Consider the following 22,237-nt stretch of genomic DNA (forward strand, 5'->3'; position numbering starts at 1 on the left):
ATTTCTGGACACCGGAGTGGTGGCCAGATACCCTGGGCCCCTTCCTCGCCCCGAATAAGAAGGTTAAAAACCTTGGAGTGTGGGTGGACCAGAAGCTCAATTTTAAAGACCAGATAAATGCAGTGACCTCGGCCACGTCTTTTGTGCTCAGGTCCTGTAAGAAAATACTTTCATTTTTACCCACAGAATGCAGTAAAACAGTTATCACTTCCCTCACCATGTCGAGGCTGGACTACTGCAATAGTCTGTATTTTAACATTCAGGAAGGATTAATGCAGAGGCTGCAGCTCCTGCAGAATGCTGCTGCCAGACTTGTGTTGGGCATCCCAAAATACGCCCCAATAGCGAAAGAGATACGGACATTGCACTGGCTGCCAGTTAGGAAGCGTACCCGATTCAAGGATCTGTGTCTTGTTCATAAGGCACTTTACGGAGAAGGGCCGGCCTATCTAAAAGAGCGGCTGTACTGGTATACTCCAAATAGACCACTACGTTCATCTGATGCCAAACTGGTCTATGTGCCATTTGTAAAAAAAGCCACATGGGGGGGGGGGGGCAAAAGCTTTGTAGTTAATGCGGCCAGAGGCTGGAATCAGCTTCCTCTGTATTTGAGAGGAATGTCGAACCTTCTGGCTTTTAGAAAAGCCTTAAAAACTTGGTTGTTTGTGGGCTAGCATGACTCTGGTTTCAATCCTTAAGGAAGTTTTCACATAGCGCCAGGGCACCTACGGTTAACAGTGCGCTCAATAAATGCTATAACATAACATATAGATACAACGATCAGCAGACAGTGTTCCCATTATTTGCTGAGTTAACTGCAGTCACTTTTTTCCATATCAATCAAGGTCTGGCATATGTAAATAGCAATGTTGTAAATGGGAATCGCCAGCCCCAGTATACAATATAAAAGTTATAAAGTTCTGCGTTGAAACAAGATACAATGCATCTGCATAGTCGCAGCCTTGATTTCTGTCGGTCGTGCGCATCTGAACTTGCAAGTAGAGCAAGTGGCACTTTGAAATAACAACATTTTAGGAGATATTTTAATTCATATTTCTCTTAGATACACCAATCAGCAGACGGCGTACTCAATAGTTGGTTAGTTAACCGCGGTCAACATTTTCCATACAAACTAAAATCTAGTTTGAATAACAATGTAGTTTATGTAAATTTTTAGGCCCGGGAAGATAATTCTTGGTACAAGGCTCTGTACTAAAATAAGATACAATGTATCCACGCAATCACAGCCTCGATTTCTGTCTACAGAGCGCGCCAGATCTTACAAGTAGGTTGACTGTCTCCCATATATTAATGGCAGCCCGCACTGCACATTAAACAGACCAGATCTTAGTATTTCATGTTTATTCGAAACCTATACAGACGGACTTTGTTCCTGGCTTATGGTGAGTAAATAATCGCTCACATAGATTATGATCTCATTTGTCCAAAAAAACAGACTCAGTACACGCATGCTACACATTCAAATTGTCATCTCTGCACATATTCCTTTTAAGTCACATCGTGCAACTGACGGTTTTATACATGAACGGTGAACTCAGACAGTAGGAATTAGAAAGACAGACTATGCAGACTACGTAAGGATCAGACTGTGCCTTCTTCCTGCCAAAGAAAAGGGCATTTTGATAAAAAGTGATGGCATTTCTCTGTGAAAAGCAACATATTTTTTCTAAGAGGAAACAGAACATAAATACTCAACACATATAAAGACATATTTGAAGAGCTGTAAGTGAAGGTTTGAAAGGAGTTTTCACAAAAAGATCCAAAAAAGGAAGAGCTTGGGTCTCCATGATCCTGCTACCAGGAGCTGGAAAAAGAACTGTAGCAAATGTAATTGACAGCAAGATAAGTCAGTGGTGGCGTGCGCTTCCTTAAAGGAGAAGTGTCAGTTTTTCAACCTCTATTGCCTGCAGCTTACCTTGCTATATTGCCCTCTTATGCTCTCACTTTTCTTACAAAAAGGTTTGTCACCGCGTTTTTCTTGTCAAAATTGTTTCTTTAATTACTTTTCCAAATTACAATTGGCTGTATTTAAAAAAAAAAATAAAAAAAAGTACAATAAATTAATAGTGGCTAATTTAGCAAGAAACGTAGTATATTTTTATTTTGTAAAGTGCTCTGAGATCCCACACGTGGGTGGGACAATTCAATGTTTATGTTATCAATGGAGCTTCCCTGAGGAGAAGTGCACCTACAACCGAACAAACACATTGAGTTAGGACCATCAAAAGCATTTAACATGGTACTGGGCAAAAATTGCTGGTTGAAGTCAGGTTGTTTTACACCTGCAAGTAAAAAGGCCTTATAAAGCAGTGACAATTTGTGCAGTGCTTGTTCTGTAAAGTGAACAGTTTCCTAGTCAAAATGAATTAACAACATTAATGTACTTCATAGCGATTAGAGTACAGAAGCTAGATGATAGTAATGTGCTTTGGTCTTGTCTCACTGAGATTAGATTTTAGCTAATGAAGTAAAGAAGAATAGTACCATTACAGTGTTATAAAGACTATTATAACTACAATATAAAAGGGATGCGAATAATGCCTATACACTCAATTGCTTGCAATACGGTTGCCTGGTGATGGGCACAGAGCACTGATAACATAGAAGCAGTTCAGTATGACATCTTCTTACCTGGTTTGGCATCAGTTACTCCATCAAGACGGAGAAGACTGGGTGGGCGTTGGCAAGCATCCTCGCAAAACTGAAACTGAAGCAAGAAGTCTCGCCCATACTTCAGCCGGTCTGAGAACAGAGAACATGTATTACAATAGCAGATGCTCTCATTACCATGTCTGATATCAAGATCATTACCTGTCCTCAAAGCCGAACGAAAATACTAAAATATTTTACTATACCTCCAGGATCTATGAAAGAAGGCTGGGGTCAGTACACTGGTGACTCCTGCATGAAATATTAGTGCAGTTCAATTCTGACAACATGCAACCAATAACTAATGCATTTTCTAAATGTATTTTATCTCTGTGATTAATGAAAAAAAGAGAGTAAAGCGAGCTAAGAGCATAGGGTGCCTTAACTTTAGACACATTTCCAATCATTGCTCGAATCAACGAGTGTATGGCCATGTGCTAATATGAATGGGTAGTAGCATCAGTAGAAAGGACAACTTTACATACCTGTAACTCTGATTCTCCAGCATGGCATCTTTCAGAGATTCATATGCTGGAATGATTCCCTCTTGTCAGACTGGGAACACCCGGTAATAACATCCATACAGACTTCTACATTTACACTTAAAAACATTGTATTTTAATAATGTTTATATTATTTTATGAAAAAAAGTAAACAAAACACCTAATAAAACAAAACAGAAATACATAGTGCAGGCAGTAAATTAAATGGCACATTGATAGCTTGAGCACTTCTAGTTGTTTAAGTGCATAAATTATATACTGTGAATCCCAGCCTACTAAATAATCGATCTTTGTATCTAGATATTAGCTTAGTCCTGTTACAGATGTGGATATACATATAACATATAGCTTTGCAAACCCACTCAGTCCAAGCTATACAGGATTTCAGTCCCATTATGACAGCAACACCAGCATGGTATAATAGTTATTACACGCATCATAATAAATTCAGTTGAGTGGTTTTATCTTGTTCCGGCATAGGTGCCAGGTAAATCCTAAGAGGCCCCAATATGTCCTGTGGTCTAGATCGAAGCAGTTGCATTCCAGCATATACCTCCGCTTTCTTGCCACTGTACGCAGCATCTTTTAGCCAGGATGAGGCTTTGTGGGTGGGGCTTTCATCCAAGCAAACATTTATACATAAAGCCAGCAATATTGGTACTTTAGATAATCTCCAAGCTAGTTGAGAGAGAGGTTTGGTGAATCCCAGTAGCAGAAGCTTAGGAGTGCATTCAATTTGCAATTCCGTTATCTCCCCTACCATTTGTGCTAGATCAAACAAGTAAACTCTAATTAGTTGGCATTCTCATTTTAAATAGAAGAATCCAGCAGGATCCAAGTCACATCTATTGCACAGTGAGGGTCTGGCGGGGCTCCATTTTATTTAATGAGTGTGGAAAGCAGTACAACTGATTAAGGAACTTAAAACGAAGACGCTTGTGTCTGTTGTTAATGGATCCCATTTTGTTAGGAAACAGTATTTTCAGAGGGTTACCGCTGGGGTCTCATTTAAGTCAGTTTTCCAGTGTTTTGTCTCCTTACTTTCTACCGGGGGTGATAATCTATATTTATGTCATACAAGAGTGATACCCAACCTCGGAGACGTAGCGTACAAACCATATGAGTGAGTGGGAGGAACTCTTTTCAGTTTGAAATGAAGGCCGTCGCACTGAAACGGCATTCAGCACATGCTAGTATGGAAAGATGTCTAGTGCTGTAACATTTCTATTTCCTTTGAACCGATCTAGAATCAAAACCTCCCTCCCGCATATAGCTAGTCGATATGCTGGAGGTCGGTCTTCTCCAGACTACTGACTACAACTTTATCCAGTGTGGTGATTCTCGGGTTCTTGGAAAGTTGTATGGCCAGGGAATAAAGAGGCGAAAGATCTGTCATACTGGCCATAAGCCAGCTAGCCCAGTTGGTGCACATAACAGTTTGTATGAGTTGAGTTGGCCTGAGCAAACTGGAGGAGATGACAGTGCTCAGTAAACAAATGTCTATCTGATCCTTCTCGATTGATAGGTGCGGCACACTATTTTTACTATCATACCAATATATTGCATAGAGTGTTTGTGTGGCGCTTTAGTACATTTCAAAATCAGAGACTACATAGCCTGCTTTTATCATATGACTAGCTGCCCGTCCCGACGTTGTCCGGATATAAAAAAGATTTACCTGAAGGACGGCAAACTTTACCGAACGCTACCCCACCGCTTTCCAATGCAGCAGGCGTCTTAGAATGCACACACCCACATACAACAACGCTAAAGGGCACGCACACCTCACAACGTGCACGAACGCTAATCTCATCACAGTGAGATTAGCGATCATGCACGCCGTGAGGTGTGCATGCTGTTCAGCGTTGTTGTGTGTGGGCGTGTGCATTCTGAGACGCCTGCGTTTATCCCCGGTTGAGATCGGTAACGCTTATGCCCACAAAGGTTGCTTCGCAACATATGTTATTAACTCCGCCTGAATGGCAATGTGCGTGAATGTGGCGCGCCTTGTGTCTTCTATACGGACGTGTGAGAAGTGATTATAACTCGTGAATGGAAAGGCGCGCTACTGAATGACGCGGCCATTTTTTTGTTATAAAATTTGTGGCACGCCCCTCTGAGAATGCTGTTGTGGTACGCCCCTCTCACAAAGTATAATGTGTGTACTTTGACACGGCTACGACCACGCCCCAACACGCCCACGGCCCTCTGAATGTGTAGTTTGACACGCCCACGCCCACCTGACAACGGTTACAGCCACAAAGTAAAATGTGTGTAGTCTGACACGCCCACGAACACGCCCCCGACATGCCCACGCCAACGCCCACGCCCACAAGGGACTACTTTACCCCTAAGGTTCTTTGACGTTTCTAATGTATATGGTGGCCACCTGTATAGCCTATGTCCATCTGCTGCAACTCCCCTTTCCAATGCTGTATTGGGTGTTGTGATTGGTGCTGTACTTCTTGAGTTTACCCGCCTCAAAGGTTTCAGCTCTCTCTTTATAATAGTAGTATGGATAGCAGACGCGATTCACATTTTAGTGTGGTTTTTTTTGCCTCCCTTGACTAACCTGATCAGGTGCGATTGCAATCAGAGGAAAAAGGTTTTATTGAGGGGTATGAGAATGATGGTGAACAGACAACGAAATTTGGGAAGCACTATCATTTTAAGCAGGGAATCCAGCCATCTATCAATAATGGCAGCTTTATACATCTGTCAACTTGGTTAATAAGCTTGTCGAATAGCTTGATCCCCAGTTATCCCATATCAATAAGTGATTTTCTCGATTAATGCAAATTTCCAGATGTTTGACCGAGTTCTCACACCATCGCAGAGGGTATTGAAGGTCTGGTTTTGTGGTGGCTTTGGTTAGGGGAAAATTTCAGATTTGGCCCATCTATTATGGATGCCAGAAACACCTCCATATTGCACGACCTCACAAATGATCTCTGGATTTTTTCCATGAGCATGATATCATCGGCATATATTGACTGCTCATCAAAGTAATACTCACAACAGAAACCCCACTGCTTAACGACTTGTTATAGTACTGCTAATCGTCACAAAATCAGAAAGTTTTTTGAACAATGTAAACAGAATCAACGGATATATTGGAAATGATTTACATCAAGTTTACTGTATTAAATCACAAAAAGCATGATAATATGAAATAGATAACAAGAACAAATAAGCCAGGCGCAACCTGTAAATTACAACACAGCCATTCAATCAAACCAATGCATACTCATTCATTCCGACATATCCTAAAATACAGACAAATCCAGCAAGCAAACTCACAACATAACATCTTATAAATAGCCCCGCCTCCAACGCAAAGTTGACAATACTGGAAAGCCACAAGGTCCTGGTTTACAAAGTAGGGGTGTCAACACAGTTTCTTTTCTTCAATTAGACCAACATTTTAATAGGATTGATAAACACAGAGATTAGATAACATAGATAAACAATCTTGGAGGAAGACAAATGAACACAAGAACTCCAGCACCGAGGCGATTCTCTGTGTGCGACCCCAATGTTGAGTCGCACCTTATTCAGGGCACAGTAACAAGGGGGACAAAAAGAGAGAAGCTAAGCCATAGACAGAGCACAGCACATCACATATAAGTAAACAGCTGAATTTCCACAATCAGCAAAATTATTTAATACAAAAAAGGTTCAGTATGTGATTAGTTCAGCAAGCAATCTTCATCACAATTGTTCAGTTGCTATAACATTGGTACAGCTACAGCCGACACGTGTTTTGTTGCCAACTTGCGACTTTTTCAAGGCTGTTGAACAAGATCATGTTGATGAAACACATGTCGGCTGTAGCTGTACCAATGTTATATCAACTGAACAATTGTGATGAAGATTGCTTGCTGAACTAATCACATACTGAACCTTTTTTGTATTAAATAATTTTGCTGATTGTGGAAATTCAGCTGTTTACTTATATGTGCTGTGCTCTGTCTATGGCTTTATTTGTCAATGAATATATAGGGAACTTTTTCGGCATAAATTGTGTGATACGGTGGGTGGCATGGTATTGAGACATAGAGCACGCTTTGAAAGTATTGAGGCAATACCTACTCCATATGCAAACATAACAGAGGTGCTGACTGTCTAAGTTATCCACTGCCACCATCCTTTATTTGTTCAAAAAGAGAGAAGCGCCTGGACTAGCCAAACAAGGGTCACATCCGCGTAGGAAGATTTGAAGAAAAGATCTGGATGGCAGTGAAACGGACCGATATTCTAGATATAGGGTAGAACCCTAGGCGAGTCCTGCAGAATAAGGGGGGATGGTCCAAAGAATAAGGTCACCGGGTAACTGCAAGGCGATCATGAGAGGCACCAATGCCAGGCTTGGTGATTCCTTAGGGGCTGGCTGTGGAAGAAGTATGATTCTATTCTGGTAATTCAAGAGCCTAATAGCAGCAGGAGTGAATATTCCCGTCCAGTCGATCAGGGCAGAATGTCGCCAAAAAGATTGGATAGAAACCCCCCATGAGGCGTATGTCTTTATCAGGTTAAGAGGAGTTACTTCAAAATGGAACATACACCAGAAATAAATTCAATATGGTAAATTTCAGTCCATCATCCTCTTTTATTTTCAAAATTGTTGCACATGAATTAAAATCAGCCAACGCGTTTTGTTCCTGTCACACTAGGAACTTCATCAGGGCTTAATGTAAATTGTAGTGTATCCACAAAGTTTCCAGTGTTTACCGCTGTATCATCACCAGGTAATCACCCAAAATAAGGGTTTAAATTCATCCCATCAATGGAGGGTATATAAGGACCAAGTCAAGTCCCAGCTCGAGATCCGAGTCCTAGGCAGTATCGGCGTAGCCTGCGGTGTTGTTTCCTTAAGAGGAGTGTCGTGTAGTGTTCCCTTCAGGAACAGTAGTCTGCCCAGAGTGGCCAAATACACATAAGAAGGTTTAAAGAACATAGAGCATTATATTAAAAATCACACCACACCAAAATATATGGTGTAGGCGGCAAGGTATCCGTCTGGGCCCCAGCCAGAGGCAAAAAAGCTTGATGTCAGATTTCTCATGTGGATTTCTTGTAGAATTGCCACTAATATACCATGTCTCTCTAAACAATATAGGATTAACCTTTTCTGGGGATTGCCAAGGCCTCCTATGTTCCAGGTCAATATGATGAGCATTCTCATACTGCAGTCACAGGAACTATCACAGGCAAGTCTGGAATACAATGGGGTGCATGTCACAACAAAGCTCTTTCTATATTCGCACTAAACCGAGCTCTGTACTATCTGTAAAATAGCCTGCAGACAAACAAATCCCCCCAACCCACGCAGAAAACTCCAACTGTCAGTGCATAAACCCCATCATAAACAAAAAAAGACACAAAATATCAGAACAATCACACACAGGTGTAGGTTAGCATCCCCAAGCTCATGCTCCTTGCTGTACCATCTCTGCATTAGGCATCTGTTTTCCTAAGCAAGGGACCAGGAAATGTAATTGGAGTCCTCTTACAAAACAAATATTGAGCAAGTATATTCACATCAGCAATGTATCAGCAAGTAAAGAGTCAAAGGAAAGACAACTAATACGTAAGTTAATCAAGGTGCTATATAGGATAGCCGCTGTATCTTTAGTGTAGGGGAAAATGCACTTGCTTGAAGTTAGAAGTCAAAAATTACAACAGCTGGAGTTCAATGCAATGGCACTAAGGGATCACTGACATAATATTGATCCATAAAATATTGAAACACAAAAATATCGGAAATTAAATATCAATAACAAATATATCGACTCCATATACTTAACTATAAAAATCAGAAATATTGGTGTTAGAAATATCGATGTTTCTAGAAATCAAAAACAAAAATATCGGAAACAAAAATATTAACTGAAAATGAACCTAAATGTGAAAAATATCGATTCACACAATATCAACTACAACATTATCGTCAAAATAATTAAATAATAATTAAGAAGAACCACTTTTCACATAAAACAATTACTTCAAATAAACCCAAAGCGTGTTATACACATATTTAAATTAAATAAAATACATTACATTAACAACATATTTACCATTCACCACAAAAAAATTATATACCAACATATATACAATAAAACTCCCCCAAAAACTTGCATTAACTACAAACATTGAAACACTGAGCTATATATATTATGGGCAAAAATATAATCTATATATTATACGTTAAAAATAAAACTACATTTTGGGCCTCATTACGATGTTGGTCGGAAAGGCTCCAAATAGCATTCGGATTTTCCTAACCTGAGTCGAAACCTATGTTTCCGAACAACTCTGCCAGATTCTCTCAACAAACAATTAAAGAACAAATAGATATTTCAACAACTACATAACCAGGTACATAATGCTTACATTTAAACTAAAACAGAACTGTTATGAAACTTAAAAATGTAAAATAGCAAATAAATATTAACACACTCTCCAACTTTTATCTTTTTAGGTTTAAATCTTTTTATTGATTTGAAGGAAAAAAAGATAAGAGACAATGCATCAAGCAATGAAGGCCCAAACATGGGCCATAGGTAATTGACGCTACATGATGCAATCGAAACATTCAAAGAAGAAACTACCAAATCACCCCTGTCCCTCCCTTACTTCCCCTACCCCTACTCCCCCCCTGCTTTTCCCCCCAGCCTCGATGTCACCAAGGAGACATCGAGGGCCGACTGCCATCATACTAGTGGTCTTGGGAGTGAGTGGAGTCTAGTGACAGTGTGGAGAGATGCAAGAGGCGCATATACCAAGGGCATGTGAGCTCACAAAAGTCAGAGCATAAAAGGCCTAGAAAAGGGCGCCACTGGTCTGAGAATGATGCCCCATCGCCCTGGAGAGAGAAGGAGATGTGCTCCATACCCAGCATATACCAAAGCCTGTGTAGCCACCCCTGAATCGTAGGTGCCCTTTCAGAACCCCACGCCGAGAGTATATTCTGCAAAGCTGCCCCAGAGCAATGCCCATATGTCTCCCTTTGCGTGATTTTAGGGTAAATGAGAGCCCGTCAGAGACGCCCAGGATGATGTATTCTGGAAATCGCAGGATAGTAGTGTTAAAATGGCAGTCTATGTCGTCCAAGACTTGTGTCCAGTAGGGCTTGAGGATGGGGCATTCCAACAGTATATGCAACAAGGTGCCAACAGCTCTGCACCCCCTACAGTAGCTCAAAGAACGACTGGGGTCCTGCTTATGCAGCCTATGGTGGTAAGGTACCAATGTGTTGCTATCTTAGTGGCAGATTTTATGCTAGAAACGATGCGTGCTGAAGGCCTGGCCTTACAGTGAATGTCGCTCCACTCTTTTTGGGTCAGTGTCCGCCCCAACTCCTTTTCCCACCTATTCTGCCCTGCGGATTTGATATCTTGTTCCAGGGGGCGTAAGATGTAGTAGAGCAATGTGATGAGGTGTTTGGGAGACTTTTTGGATAGTAACCATCACTCGTAGGGGGTGAGGCTTCTCTGGCTGCATCACCCAGTGCCAAATTTGTTGGTGGCGATATCGCTCCGGTTTAGGCGTATCGAAGTCCACCCTGAAATCTTCAAATGACATGAGCCCCTTCTCAGTAAAAAAGTGTCCTATGGATCTGCGGCCTTCCATCTCCCAATGGGAAAAGGCAAATTCAGGATTGCCCGTAATGGGAGTAAGGGGTGATGGAAATGAGGTGAGGCTGTTGCGCCTAGACGTGGAGTTCCAGGCAATAAGTGTAGCTCGTCCTATTGGAGAGCCGCAGAGACCTAAAGGTTGGGTGGCTTTACAGAGAAAGGGGATCTTCCACAGGGACTGCGCAGCCAGTGCCCGCTCCATTAAGAGACAATTTTTTTCACACTTCAGCTAAGCCCATGCTAACAAAACACGGATCTGAGATGCCTCATAGTAATAGTCCAGTTTGGGCATTTCCCAACCCACCCTACCCGGGAGATCTTAAACTCATGCCACTGCTCATCCATGGTGTCCTGTCCGCCCAGACAAAAGTGGAGAACTCTGCCTGGAGACGCCCTATCATCCCGTGGTAGCTCCACAGGCAGTGTTTGAAAGAGGTAGTGAATTTTGGGGAGTGCATTCATTTCAAGGGCTGCTACCGGACTTAGCCACGAGAGACCAAACGGGCACCAGCGTTGCAGGTCGCTCCGTATCTGTGTTAGCATGCACGTATAGTTTACAGAGACTGTCTCTGCAGGGGAGACTGCCAGCGTGATGCACAAGTAGAGAATTGTTGTTTGATCACATCAAATGGGACACGCCCAGGTAAGTTGGAGGCTGCAACAAGAAGCCCAAGGCTTGCAATTTAGTGGCATTGACTCGGAAGAATTCCTCCAGTTCGGCAAGGAAAGCCGGGACAGACGATCCAGGAGATTCAAGCGTGGCGATGAGATCGGCCGCGTAGAGGCTGATGGTGTGTCGCTCTCCCCCAAAAAGAACCCCTGTTATTCGCTGATTTTTCCTAATCCTCTGGGCCAGGAGCTCCATATAGATGGCGAACAGGAGTGGGGAGAGCGGGCAGCATTGTCGCGTGCCCCTGGCAATGGGGAAGGGTTCGGACATGTAACCATTCACCCGGACTGTGGCTGAGGGATGACTATACCCACTAAGCACCCACCTGTGGAATCGGTCACCTATTCCAAACCTCTCCATTGTAGTCTCTAGAAAGGGCCAATGTATCCAGTCAAATGCCTGTTCGAAGTCAACAGAAAGCACTACTCTCTCCACTTCTTGACGGTGTGCCTTGTCTATGAGGTGTAAAAGCCTCACAGTGTTGTTGCTGCACTGCCTCGTTGCCACAAATCCGGCTTGGTCTGGATCTATTAGTCCAGGCACCAACGGGCCCAGACTGTTCGCCAAAATCCCAGTGAAGGTCTTAAGGTCGATATTCAACAGGAAAATGGGTCTGTGTGAGGCACAATACCTGCCATCATTGCCAGGCTTGGGCAAGATAACCACTGATGCCATAAGCATCGGTGGGGGCATCTCCGACTTGTCTCCGATTGCGTTAAATAGTCGGGTCAAAATTGGGGCTAAGACTGAGCAAAAGGTTTTTTATAAAAAATGGCTGTAAACCCATCCGGGCCAGATTTAAGGAGCTTAAGCCATGCAGTAGCTGAGATTACCTCCTCGATATGGATCGGACTGTCTACAGTGGTGGCCTGATCAGGTGTTAAGCGACAGTGTGTTATGTCCCTGAAATATGCCGAAGGGTTTTGCTCCGGGGTTTGTTGTGCCAAGTATAAACGGGCTAAAAGTCCCTGAAGGCACGAGAGATGTCCTCCTCACGTGAAAGTTCAGAGTCCCCCTTGTCTATTATCGTGGAAACCGTCACAGCCTGACGCGCACGAAGTGTGTGCAGCAATAGCCGGCCACATCTATCTGCCCCCATATAGAACATGTGTTTGAGCCGTAGGGCTGCGTATTCTGCTCGGTATAGGTCCAAACTAGCGAATTGGGCACGTGCAGATTTTAATTGCCTCCATACTCTTGGGGCACCTGTTCTTTTATGAATCCCCTCTAGTTCGGAGACCTGCCGGAAAAAGCTCCTCCCTTTTCTTCCTGCGGATTCTGTTGTCCGCAGATGAAGTGGCTATCAGGTCTTCTCTAACCACCAGTTTAAGTGTTTTCCATAGGGACACTATAGATGTGTCAGGCATTTAATTTGCGGTTAAGTAGTCTTTTAACATCTTAGTGAGGCGTGTAATAACTTTGGGTGCTGAAATGGTGTATCCTTGAGCCACCACGAAAAGGATGGGCATGAGACGGGGAGATAAAGCCATAGTCACCCCTGTGTGGTCCGATAATGACTGTGGTTCTATAACCAAATACTGTAGAAAGGGGAGAAGAGATAAAGACCCTAAAAAATAGTCTAGGCAAGTGTAAGTTCAGCGAGAATGAGAGTAAAAAGTGTAGTCGTTTGAGTGGGGAGGAGGTGATGCCACACATCAACCAACCCCTTGTCAGCGAGCCACCGCCTTGTGCTATCTGAAAGGGCCCCAGTCTGTCCCTGCCTCTGTGCCGAGCGGTCCCTTTGGCTATCGAAAACAATATTCAAATCGCCCCCCAGGAGTATTTGCCTGTCAGAAGAAGATGTCAGGTCGTCCACCGCTTCGCGTAAGAATGCCTCTTGACCCTCATTGGGAGCGTAAATGGTAAATAGTGCGATCGTGTGTGATCCCACAGAGAGAGAAAGTGCCAGGAGTCTTCCCTGGATGTACGACACCGTCGGCCCCACTACCTTTGGGAAAGAGCCAGATATGAGAATGGCAACCCCTGCCTTTTGGTAGGGAAAGAAGAAAAGTACTGTTCGGGAAAGGCCCTGGCGCGAAGAAGCCTATTTGTGTCGCTGCGCAGCAGGTGGGTTTCCTACTTTTATCCTATTACATAGATTTTCTAAATGAAAAGAAATCTACAACTTGAAAATTGATAAACCGCCAGAAAATAATAACTATCACAAACCAGCAAAATGATATATAAGGAAGCAAGTATACATAAATAAGTAACAAATTATACGCACCCAAAATAGCGAACTAAAATAAACCTAACTACCTTGACCTCTAAAACTACCATTTAAAATCCAACGTAAGTATTTTTTTCATTCAACAGAAAAGAAAGCACCTGATCACATAGAACAAGAAACCAGGGAAAAGCTGAAAACCGCGCAAAACATCTCAACAGAACATACATGCAAGTATACAACATAGAATTAATTACATTTTGCATTTTTAACAAGTTGATAACAAACATGCTAAAGTTAAAATATATAATATATTCACACTATTACACTAATTACAGATACAATGACAGAAGCTGCCAAATTTATTAATTCACTGAAAGGAAAGCACTTACTAAATCACATGGTCTAGACCTATAGCCAACAAAGCGCATCATCAGAAACGATAAACTGGAAATTTACTAAATATTATTATTCTAATGCGTGCTATGGGAGGGCAAGTACACAAGATTATGTTGTAATTTATGTTAGAGAGTACAACCAACCTCCAAATGTGACAAATAGAAGTAAGAGAAATATTGCAAGATATAAGAGAAGCAACAAATAGCACCGAGGAAACGACAAGCAAAATCCTGAAAGATATACTACCAAGAGTACCCAGCACATAACAGGGCAACTACCTCCTATCCCCACTTTAAAATGCATAATTGCACAAACTAAAAAATCCATCAGAGGTACCCCACCTACCCCAAGAAGATACCAAGACATACACATACCTGAACATTTAACAAATACACTTAATGAAGAGCCTTTCCTTTTGCATCACAACCTAATGATGAGAAAAGAATCATAATATTTGCTACAGCAAACAACCTAATGAAACGTGTCAAACGTGGCCGATGGCTGGGACCTTCAAATTGTGTCTCAAACCAATCACTCAGATATACAACAAAAATGGTAAATATCAAAACATAAACATCCATTTTATATATGGCCTACTACCAAATAAACAAAGCAGCACGTACTCTGAGCTTTGAAAGCATGTACAAAATAAAAAAATTATTACCCCCAAAAACGTATCAGAGAATTTGAGCAAGCCACGTTTAAAACATTCTACAAATATACCCCCTCACAGCTATACAAAGCTGTTATCATTTCAATCAAAGTGTAGTATATGCCACAAACAGCCAATTTGCCTTTGAAACAAAAAACATGATAACATTAGCCTATGTTCTTGTCACAGAGGTAGCCATCCACTACAATTTACTAATAAAAAAGCCCTTTTCACCAAATAAATGAAGCCAACCCTTTTCCCCTAATGGACTATTTCGAAGACATTTGGGTTGGCAGACTGTATAGCTCCGGACACAGTCACCAACCCAAATTCCAAATACCATGGTGGAATGTCAATGACAGCATCTTGGCAAAGGAAGTCAACACAAACCATGTAGTGAAAGGATGGCACAATGCCTTCCAATTAACTCTAGGAGAACTCAATCTACACTATACAAATTCATAGAAGCATAACAAAAAGAGCAAAGCTACCAAGAACTACGAATGGAGCAAACAAATTGGCACTAAACTTGACAAACAAACCAAAAGAATGTACGACATGCTACAATTTAAAGGCAAACTCTTCATATATTTATAACAAAGGAGTAAATTACTTAAAAATTATAGCCAAAAGTGTATTATTAAATAAATGTTAACCTACCAAAGCCCTCAAAAACTATGGAAAACTCTAAACCAGCATACCAAAACTATTTTTTCAAATAATAAATATAGAGCTAGATGTAGGGGGGCAAATACCGGTCGGTAACGGCCGAAAATCGGTAATTTTCCCGTTACCGACCGGTATTTAGCCCTTTGTGATGTAGGAGGCTGGATTTAAGGATTCGGTAATTTACCGATTCGTTATTTTAAGGAATCGGTAAAATACCGATTCCTTAATTTAAGGAATCGGTAAATTACCAAATCCTTAAATCTTATGTAGGGAGCACTCAAGTGAGCGCATTTTTGGGTTAAGGATTCGTTAGTTACCACCAACTACAAGTTGGTGGTAAATACAGAATACCTTTAAAAAAGCAATTTTGTGCTTTTTTAAAAGTGCCATGTGGCAGACATACATGCACTTAGGGCATGTATGTGCGCCACATGTGCACACATGCACGATTCAGGGGTGCAAGAGGGTGTCAATGTGACACCCTGCCATCCTTGAATATGCTTCCCCTATCACCGATTTGGTATTTACCGAATCAGTAATAGTGAATGGCTTCCCATTCATTAGGAATGCATGGGAAGGTATTCCTCATTACCAAAGAATATTACCGAATCGGTAAATTTTACCGATTCATTACCTACATCACATTTACTGATTCTTAAATACCGAATCGGTAAAATTCAGTATTTGAGAATCGGTAAATTGTGATTACCTACATCTGGCCCATAATGTTTTATTTCTGTCACACAATTATTTAAAATTGCATTGAAAAGACTGATACAACAAAAAAAATATACATTATTTAAAAACAATGTAACCATCACCATTCAAAATTGATACAATCAAACTCAAATTATCTCATAAAATAATTACAAAATATAATCCAAACATTTCCACATAATCTGACATAAACAATATAATATCAAATTCTCCACCCAAAATAAATTAAAGAAATAAAACTACTGTTCTGTAGCTGCAAATCATTTTTTGTCCCCAAGTAATAAAAATTAGCAATCTATCAAAAATTAGATAAATGAATCCAAAGATAGACCCCAAAAATGTAAAAATATAAGAATCTAATCAAAATCCCTCAAAGCAATCCAAAGTAGCTAGGTTCAACAAAAAAATGTTTTACAAAAACAGAACCGCTCCAGGAAACTCCAACAAAAGGAAATCAAAATAAAAAGCATTGGTTTATTATCTACCAAAACTGATTTGCTTAAAAAAAACGGTAAAAAAACTCCAAATGACCATAGAACCTGTTCATACACAAAAACCTGTAAAGCAAATTAAAAAACCTCACAGTAAAATACATTACTTTCCCAAACATACATATACATAAGTTAATCTTCAAAATATAACTAACATCACACAATTTAACATAGCATACATTACTAAGAGTGCCAAAAAATGCACACACAAAAAACAAGTGAAAAAAACTAACAGTAATACAACGAAAAATACAAAAAAAAAATACTATAGCTAACTTTTAAACCTTCCTCCCAAATCCCCCCTACCCTCAAGTCACTTAAAAATCCTTAAATATCTGCTCCTCTGGACCTGTAACACCATGTCTAATATGGCACCCACACTTCTTTCTTCTACCATCAGGGTGTCTGTCCCCATTCTCGATGTGTGCTCGAGTGAAATGCCCAGGAACTCGCACCCCTTGTCACTGAGTCCTCGATTCTGTGATCCCAGCCCACAAGAGAGACTTCTCAAGGATGCTGCATCAAACACCCTTCCTTCTCTGGTGCCACGGACAGCTATGTGTCTAAATCCCCCCACAAACATCTTTCTTCATTTAAAAAAAAAAAAAACCTCCTCCAATCCTATAACCCACGATGAAGTGCCATATACCGCCGGCATTAATCCCAACTACTGATAATTTCTTTGGGCTGCATTCTTTTTTTGGCACTATGTGCCACAACAGACTGGTACCAATCACCTTGGTCCAGCTTGAAATGCTAATCCATGTCATCTTTCACCAGCCACTCAAGTAACCCCAAACTGATTTTGGCGTGAGGGGTAGCAAGGACTGCCAGAACCCTGGTGGCAGAGATAGAGCTGCCCACGCATGGAGTCAGCAGGGAGACTATTTTTTGTTTTTTTGCAGCAAAAATTGTAAAAATTGTGGTCATTACGCTCCTTAGCTGATTTTCCGAGAATTTCATGAAATGCTGCAGAGTCTGCGTTTTAGCAAATTTCATGGCGTCAGTTGGAATTGTGAAGATCTGCATTTATTCCTTTGACTGTATTTGAAGGTGGGCTGGGAACAGCATGGCATACTTGAAGCCATGGGATCACCCATCTGTACATGCCCGCCTGACCGCTTGCATAGCTATCGTGAAGTCCAGACACATGAAGATGGTGGATATCTGCAACTGTAGTGGACCTTTTTCCCGAGCAAGGTGCTAAGACTGTGCTGTGGTCTCGATAATTTAGTAATATAGCTATTATTGGGTGAGGAGGGGCTGCCATAGGTGGCCTTGAACCCAGCAATCTATGTGCTCTTTCTACTATGAGGACTTCAGAGAAAGCAGATCTGGCAAATAAATGTAAAGCAATGTTTCAACAAAATTGTCAGGGCTGCTGATATATGTGGAATCCAGTATTCCAGTTATACAGATGGTATTTCTTTGGGAGTGTGACTTCAAGTCCTTGCTTTAGGTGCTCTTTGCATGGGATTGGGCTTTGAAGTGCAGGAGTGTCATCTTCCAGGGTCGATATCCTGCGTTCTGCCTCGTTGAGGCACCCACTGTGCTTATCCAGACAGTCTTTCAATAAGTACATCCTGGCCATGAGAAAGTCGATTTTTGTATCAATGGCTTTCAGGCTGAATTTCATGTCTGTTAGTATAGGTTTGAAACTGACGTGTGTAATGTCGCAGTCGCCATTCATGGCCTGTTCCGCAGGTGGTAAGGTGAGCCTGGAGCACTATTCTACCAATCTTTTCTGGTCAAAGGATATCTTCAGCTATTTGTCATCTGATATCCTGATTTTGTGTGGTAACTGGAGAATTGGAATTGGTGATGGTGCAGCCGGCTTACAAAGTCTAACGTGGCAGCAGATCCTAGGAACAAAGCGCCAACCTACAGTGAAAGTGCAGTCATATTTCTTACTAGGGATAAGAAACGTTCCCTAACTAGGTCAGATGAATAGCAGGTGCCATGTGTCATGTATTACGTAGGTGAAGATTGCTGAGCAACAAGACTTGAACAATGGCAATAAGTATTAACCTTTTGACGTGTATTCCAGCCAAGGCGACATTTCCCACTCAAGTGCGTGGTCTTGATAATTTCGTAAACTGCACCATAAGGAGCACTTGTCTCACAGTGTGGGTTACATAGTGAGTCAACACAAGGCAACAGGGTACCAGACCCGCCAATGACAGTGTGGCATGGCTAGTTCAGGTAGTGCAGAGAGTTTACTACACCTATGCCTCACGAGTCCCTGGCCCTCAGCAGCCCCATGCCACAGGTAGTTTGGAAGTTGAGTAGGTGTCACAGCCAGTAAGTGGATCAGCAGCAGACCCATGCGGCCTGGAAGCAGGACCACCTCACCCTATAACACAGGGAGGGCGTGGCAGGAGGATCACCAGGGAAACATGGCAAGGACACTCACTCTTGAGTCTTCAGTTCCTAACGGCCATCTGCAGCCTAGTTTCATAGCAGCCTTTAGCGAACACCAGTCAGACGGGACCCAATGAATCAACAGGCAGCGCAGCTTCAAGCCTTCCCTGGCACTAGGCCACAGTGCCTAGCTCTTGTCCCCATGGTCAGCTGAAGAGCTAATAAGGAATACCTACCCATTCATTCCTATGGGCTAGGAGGCCCATATGAATGAATAGGAAGATATTCACTATTTGTGAATCGCTATTAAAGAATCGCAAATAGCGGGAGCTTTTTCAAGGGTGCTAGGGTCTCAAAAGGACACCCTGTTGCACCACTGAAATGTGCATGTGTGCACATGTGGTGCACATGCATGCCCTAAAGGCATGAATGTGTGCCACATGGCACTTTAAAAAAAGCAAAAAAGTGCGTTTTTAAAGAAAATCGCTAATCACCACCAATTTGAAGTTGGTGGTAATTAGCGATTCCTTAAGGCTAAACTGCACTTTCTTTTGTGCTTCTTACATTGCATTTAAGGAATCGTTATTACCGATTCCTTAAATGAAAGAGCAAAATAAGGAATCGCAATTTTGCGATTCCTTATTTTGCTAGTAGGTTTAAACTCACCTACATTGCTCGCAGCCAAATAGCGATCGCAAACGCTGAAATTCTGCTAATTTCAGCGTTAGCGCTCGCTATTTGGCCACTTACATCTGGCCCAAAGTTGGTAATGTAATCTTTTGCTTCAAGTGAAGAGAAGATGGAATTTTGGGAACAAAATTTGGGTTGCTGAGGAAGTTACTATATATGATGAAACACTCAAAAATTATTCTTTACTTGTGAACACTTGAAGCCCGCCCACCTTTTTTGTCAATTTGATGGCTGGATAGAACGCGGTCTTCCAATAGAAATGTTTTATTGATGCCTTGTGAGGAGCTTAAGCGGTGGTTGTATTACAGCTATTTGTACAGTTTTCACCTCCCATTCCAGAGCCAATTTTGCTATGGGTGGAAATAATCGAATAGTTCTTTCTTGAAGTCTTTGAAGGCTCGGAGAGTAAAATGTCAGGTTGTTAGGAATTCTCAAAAAACTAAATATTACGGCTAGGTGAATTTTGATTGACTTGTATGAAAATCCATATTTAGCCAAGTGCAACAGACAAGATAAAAACTGTGATGAACTTTCTAGTTTATTCATTTCTTATTTCTTAGCACATTGCACATAACACTTTGATTATTATTATTATTATTATTATATAAAATTTATAACGCGCTCAGTTACCCAGGGGCATCCCGGCGCTGTAAGGAACGAGAAGGGAAAGCACAAGCTCAGTCACTACACCGGAAACAAATGAGTCTTCAAGAGCTTCCTAAAGTGCAGAATGTTGGGCTCTGAACAAATCTTAAAGGGCAAGGAGTTCCACAGTGCCGCCACTTGCACCGAAAAACGCCGGCCCCCAGAGCGAGCTCTTTTTACTCTGGCTGACTGCAGAAGATGTCTTTGGTCCGAACGCAGTGGGCGTGTGGGCTTGTAGGGGCGTGCCATAATGGACAGGATAGAGGGGCCCCTACCATGCAAGATTTTATGAGCCGTGCATAACGCTTTGAATTTCACCCGCTCTTTAACGGGGAGCCAGTGAAGCGTTTTCAGGGCCGGGGCAGCTGAGTGTCTTCTAGGAACCTCCATCAGCACTCTAGCGGCTGCATTCTGCACCTGTTGAAGGATTTTAAAAGTCGCTTCGGGAGCACCGAGAAACAGCGCATTCCCGTAGTCAAGCCTCGACAAGATTAAACCACGAATCAGGAGCTTTCTAGATGGATTAGGGAGCAGTGGTAGCACCTTGCGAGCTGACCGCAACAGACCAAAACACACCCCCGCGGTCTTCCTGGCGTGCGTCCTGAAGGACAGATCTTCCTCCAACCAAACTCCCAAGCTCTTGATCTCCTTCTTGGGAGATGGTGGGTCACCCAGAGACCGGGGCCAACAGCTAGCGATGAGTGAGGGACTAGATTTGCCCAGCAGCATAAGCTCAGTTTTCTCTCCGTTGAGCTTAAGGGCAGAGTGGGACATCCAACGATGGACATTGGCAAGGCAGTCATGAAGAACTTCAGGTTGTTCTGTCAGCTGGGTGAGGCCTACAACCAGCTGAGTTTCATCAGCATAGCTGATGATCTTCACTCCTGAAGGGGAGACCACTCTTTCAAGAGGAGTCATATAAATATTAAATAAGGTAGGGCTCAAAGATGAGCCCTGAGGGACTCCACATTGAAGAGGGAACAAGGTTGACTGCTCTGCCCCTTCCCAGACTTGATAGAAGCGGTTGGAGAGGAAGGATTCGAGCCATTTCAAGGCCATCCCTGTCACACCCACCTCTGACAGACGTTGGAGGAGCACCTGGTGACTTACGGTGTCAAAGGCAGCACTCAAGTCCAGGAGGATCACTGCCACTGACCCCCCTGTATCAAGAATGCTCCTTGCTTCCTCCACCACTGCCAATAAGGCTGTGTCCGTCCCCCGACCAGGGCGAAAGCCCGTCTGGGAGTCTCCCAGCAGATGATGGGATTCTAGATGATAAGAGAGCTGGCGGTTAACCATCTTTTCTGCGACTTTTGAGAAGCCAGGCAAAAGTGAGATAGGCCTGAAATTGGCCAAATTTGAGGAGTCTAATCCTGGTTTTTTCAATAGTGCTTTGACAACTGCCTTTTTCCATCTCTGAGGCACCATGCCCTGGGAGAGGGAAAGGTTAATGAGGTCAGTAAGCGGAGTGGACAGAGTGTTTGCCACTTGTTTGAGATATTTCATAGGCACTGGGTCACTCGGAGACCCACTCTTCATCCCTTTCAGGACTTTTACGACCTCCTCCTCCGAAAAAGGGCCGAAAGAGGACAGCTCAGCGGGGCATATTACTGGGCTAAAGTCCATCTCCGGGATCTGAGAGGTCGCAGGCAACGAAGACAAAATCTTCTCTATTTTCGAATGAAAAAAGTCAGCCAGCTCTTCACATTTTTCTTGAGGATTGTCGTGCACAACTGAAGGGACCGGAGCCTTCAGGAGTTCCTTAAAAATTTTAAAGGATTCCCCTGGTGAGTTACTTGCCCTCTCGATCCTATTGCTGAAAAAGTTCCTTTTGGCGTCTTTCAAAGCGACTTTATACTTCCTCATCGATATCTTGTAGTCTTCCCGACTTTCTTCCGTCCGCTCTCTCCTCCATGCCCGTTCTGATCTTTTACATAATGTTCTGAGACCCCTAAGTTCGGGAGTG

At 42.4% G+C, this 22,237-nt stretch overlaps 1 protein-coding gene across 2 annotated transcripts in view; it reads right to left on the bottom strand.

Moving 5' to 3' along the window:
• The window catches only part of ANGEL1 (angel homolog 1), a 348,097-nt gene that overhangs the window by 157,405 nt on the left and 168,455 nt on the right, over positions 1-22,237 (bottom strand). For both annotated transcript variants that reach the window (XM_078659942.1, XM_078659943.1), the window contains exon 7: positions 2,653-2,763. In XM_078659942.1, the coding sequence (XP_078516068.1) occupies positions 2,653-2,763 (111 nt within the window). The remainder of the gene's footprint in view (positions 1-2,652; positions 2,764-22,237) is intronic.

The sequence above is a fragment of the Lissotriton helveticus genome, chromosome 9 (assembly GCF_964261635.1).
Source record: "Lissotriton helveticus chromosome 9, aLisHel1.1, whole genome shotgun sequence".
NCBI lineage: Eukaryota > Metazoa > Chordata > Amphibia > Caudata > Salamandridae > Lissotriton > Lissotriton helveticus.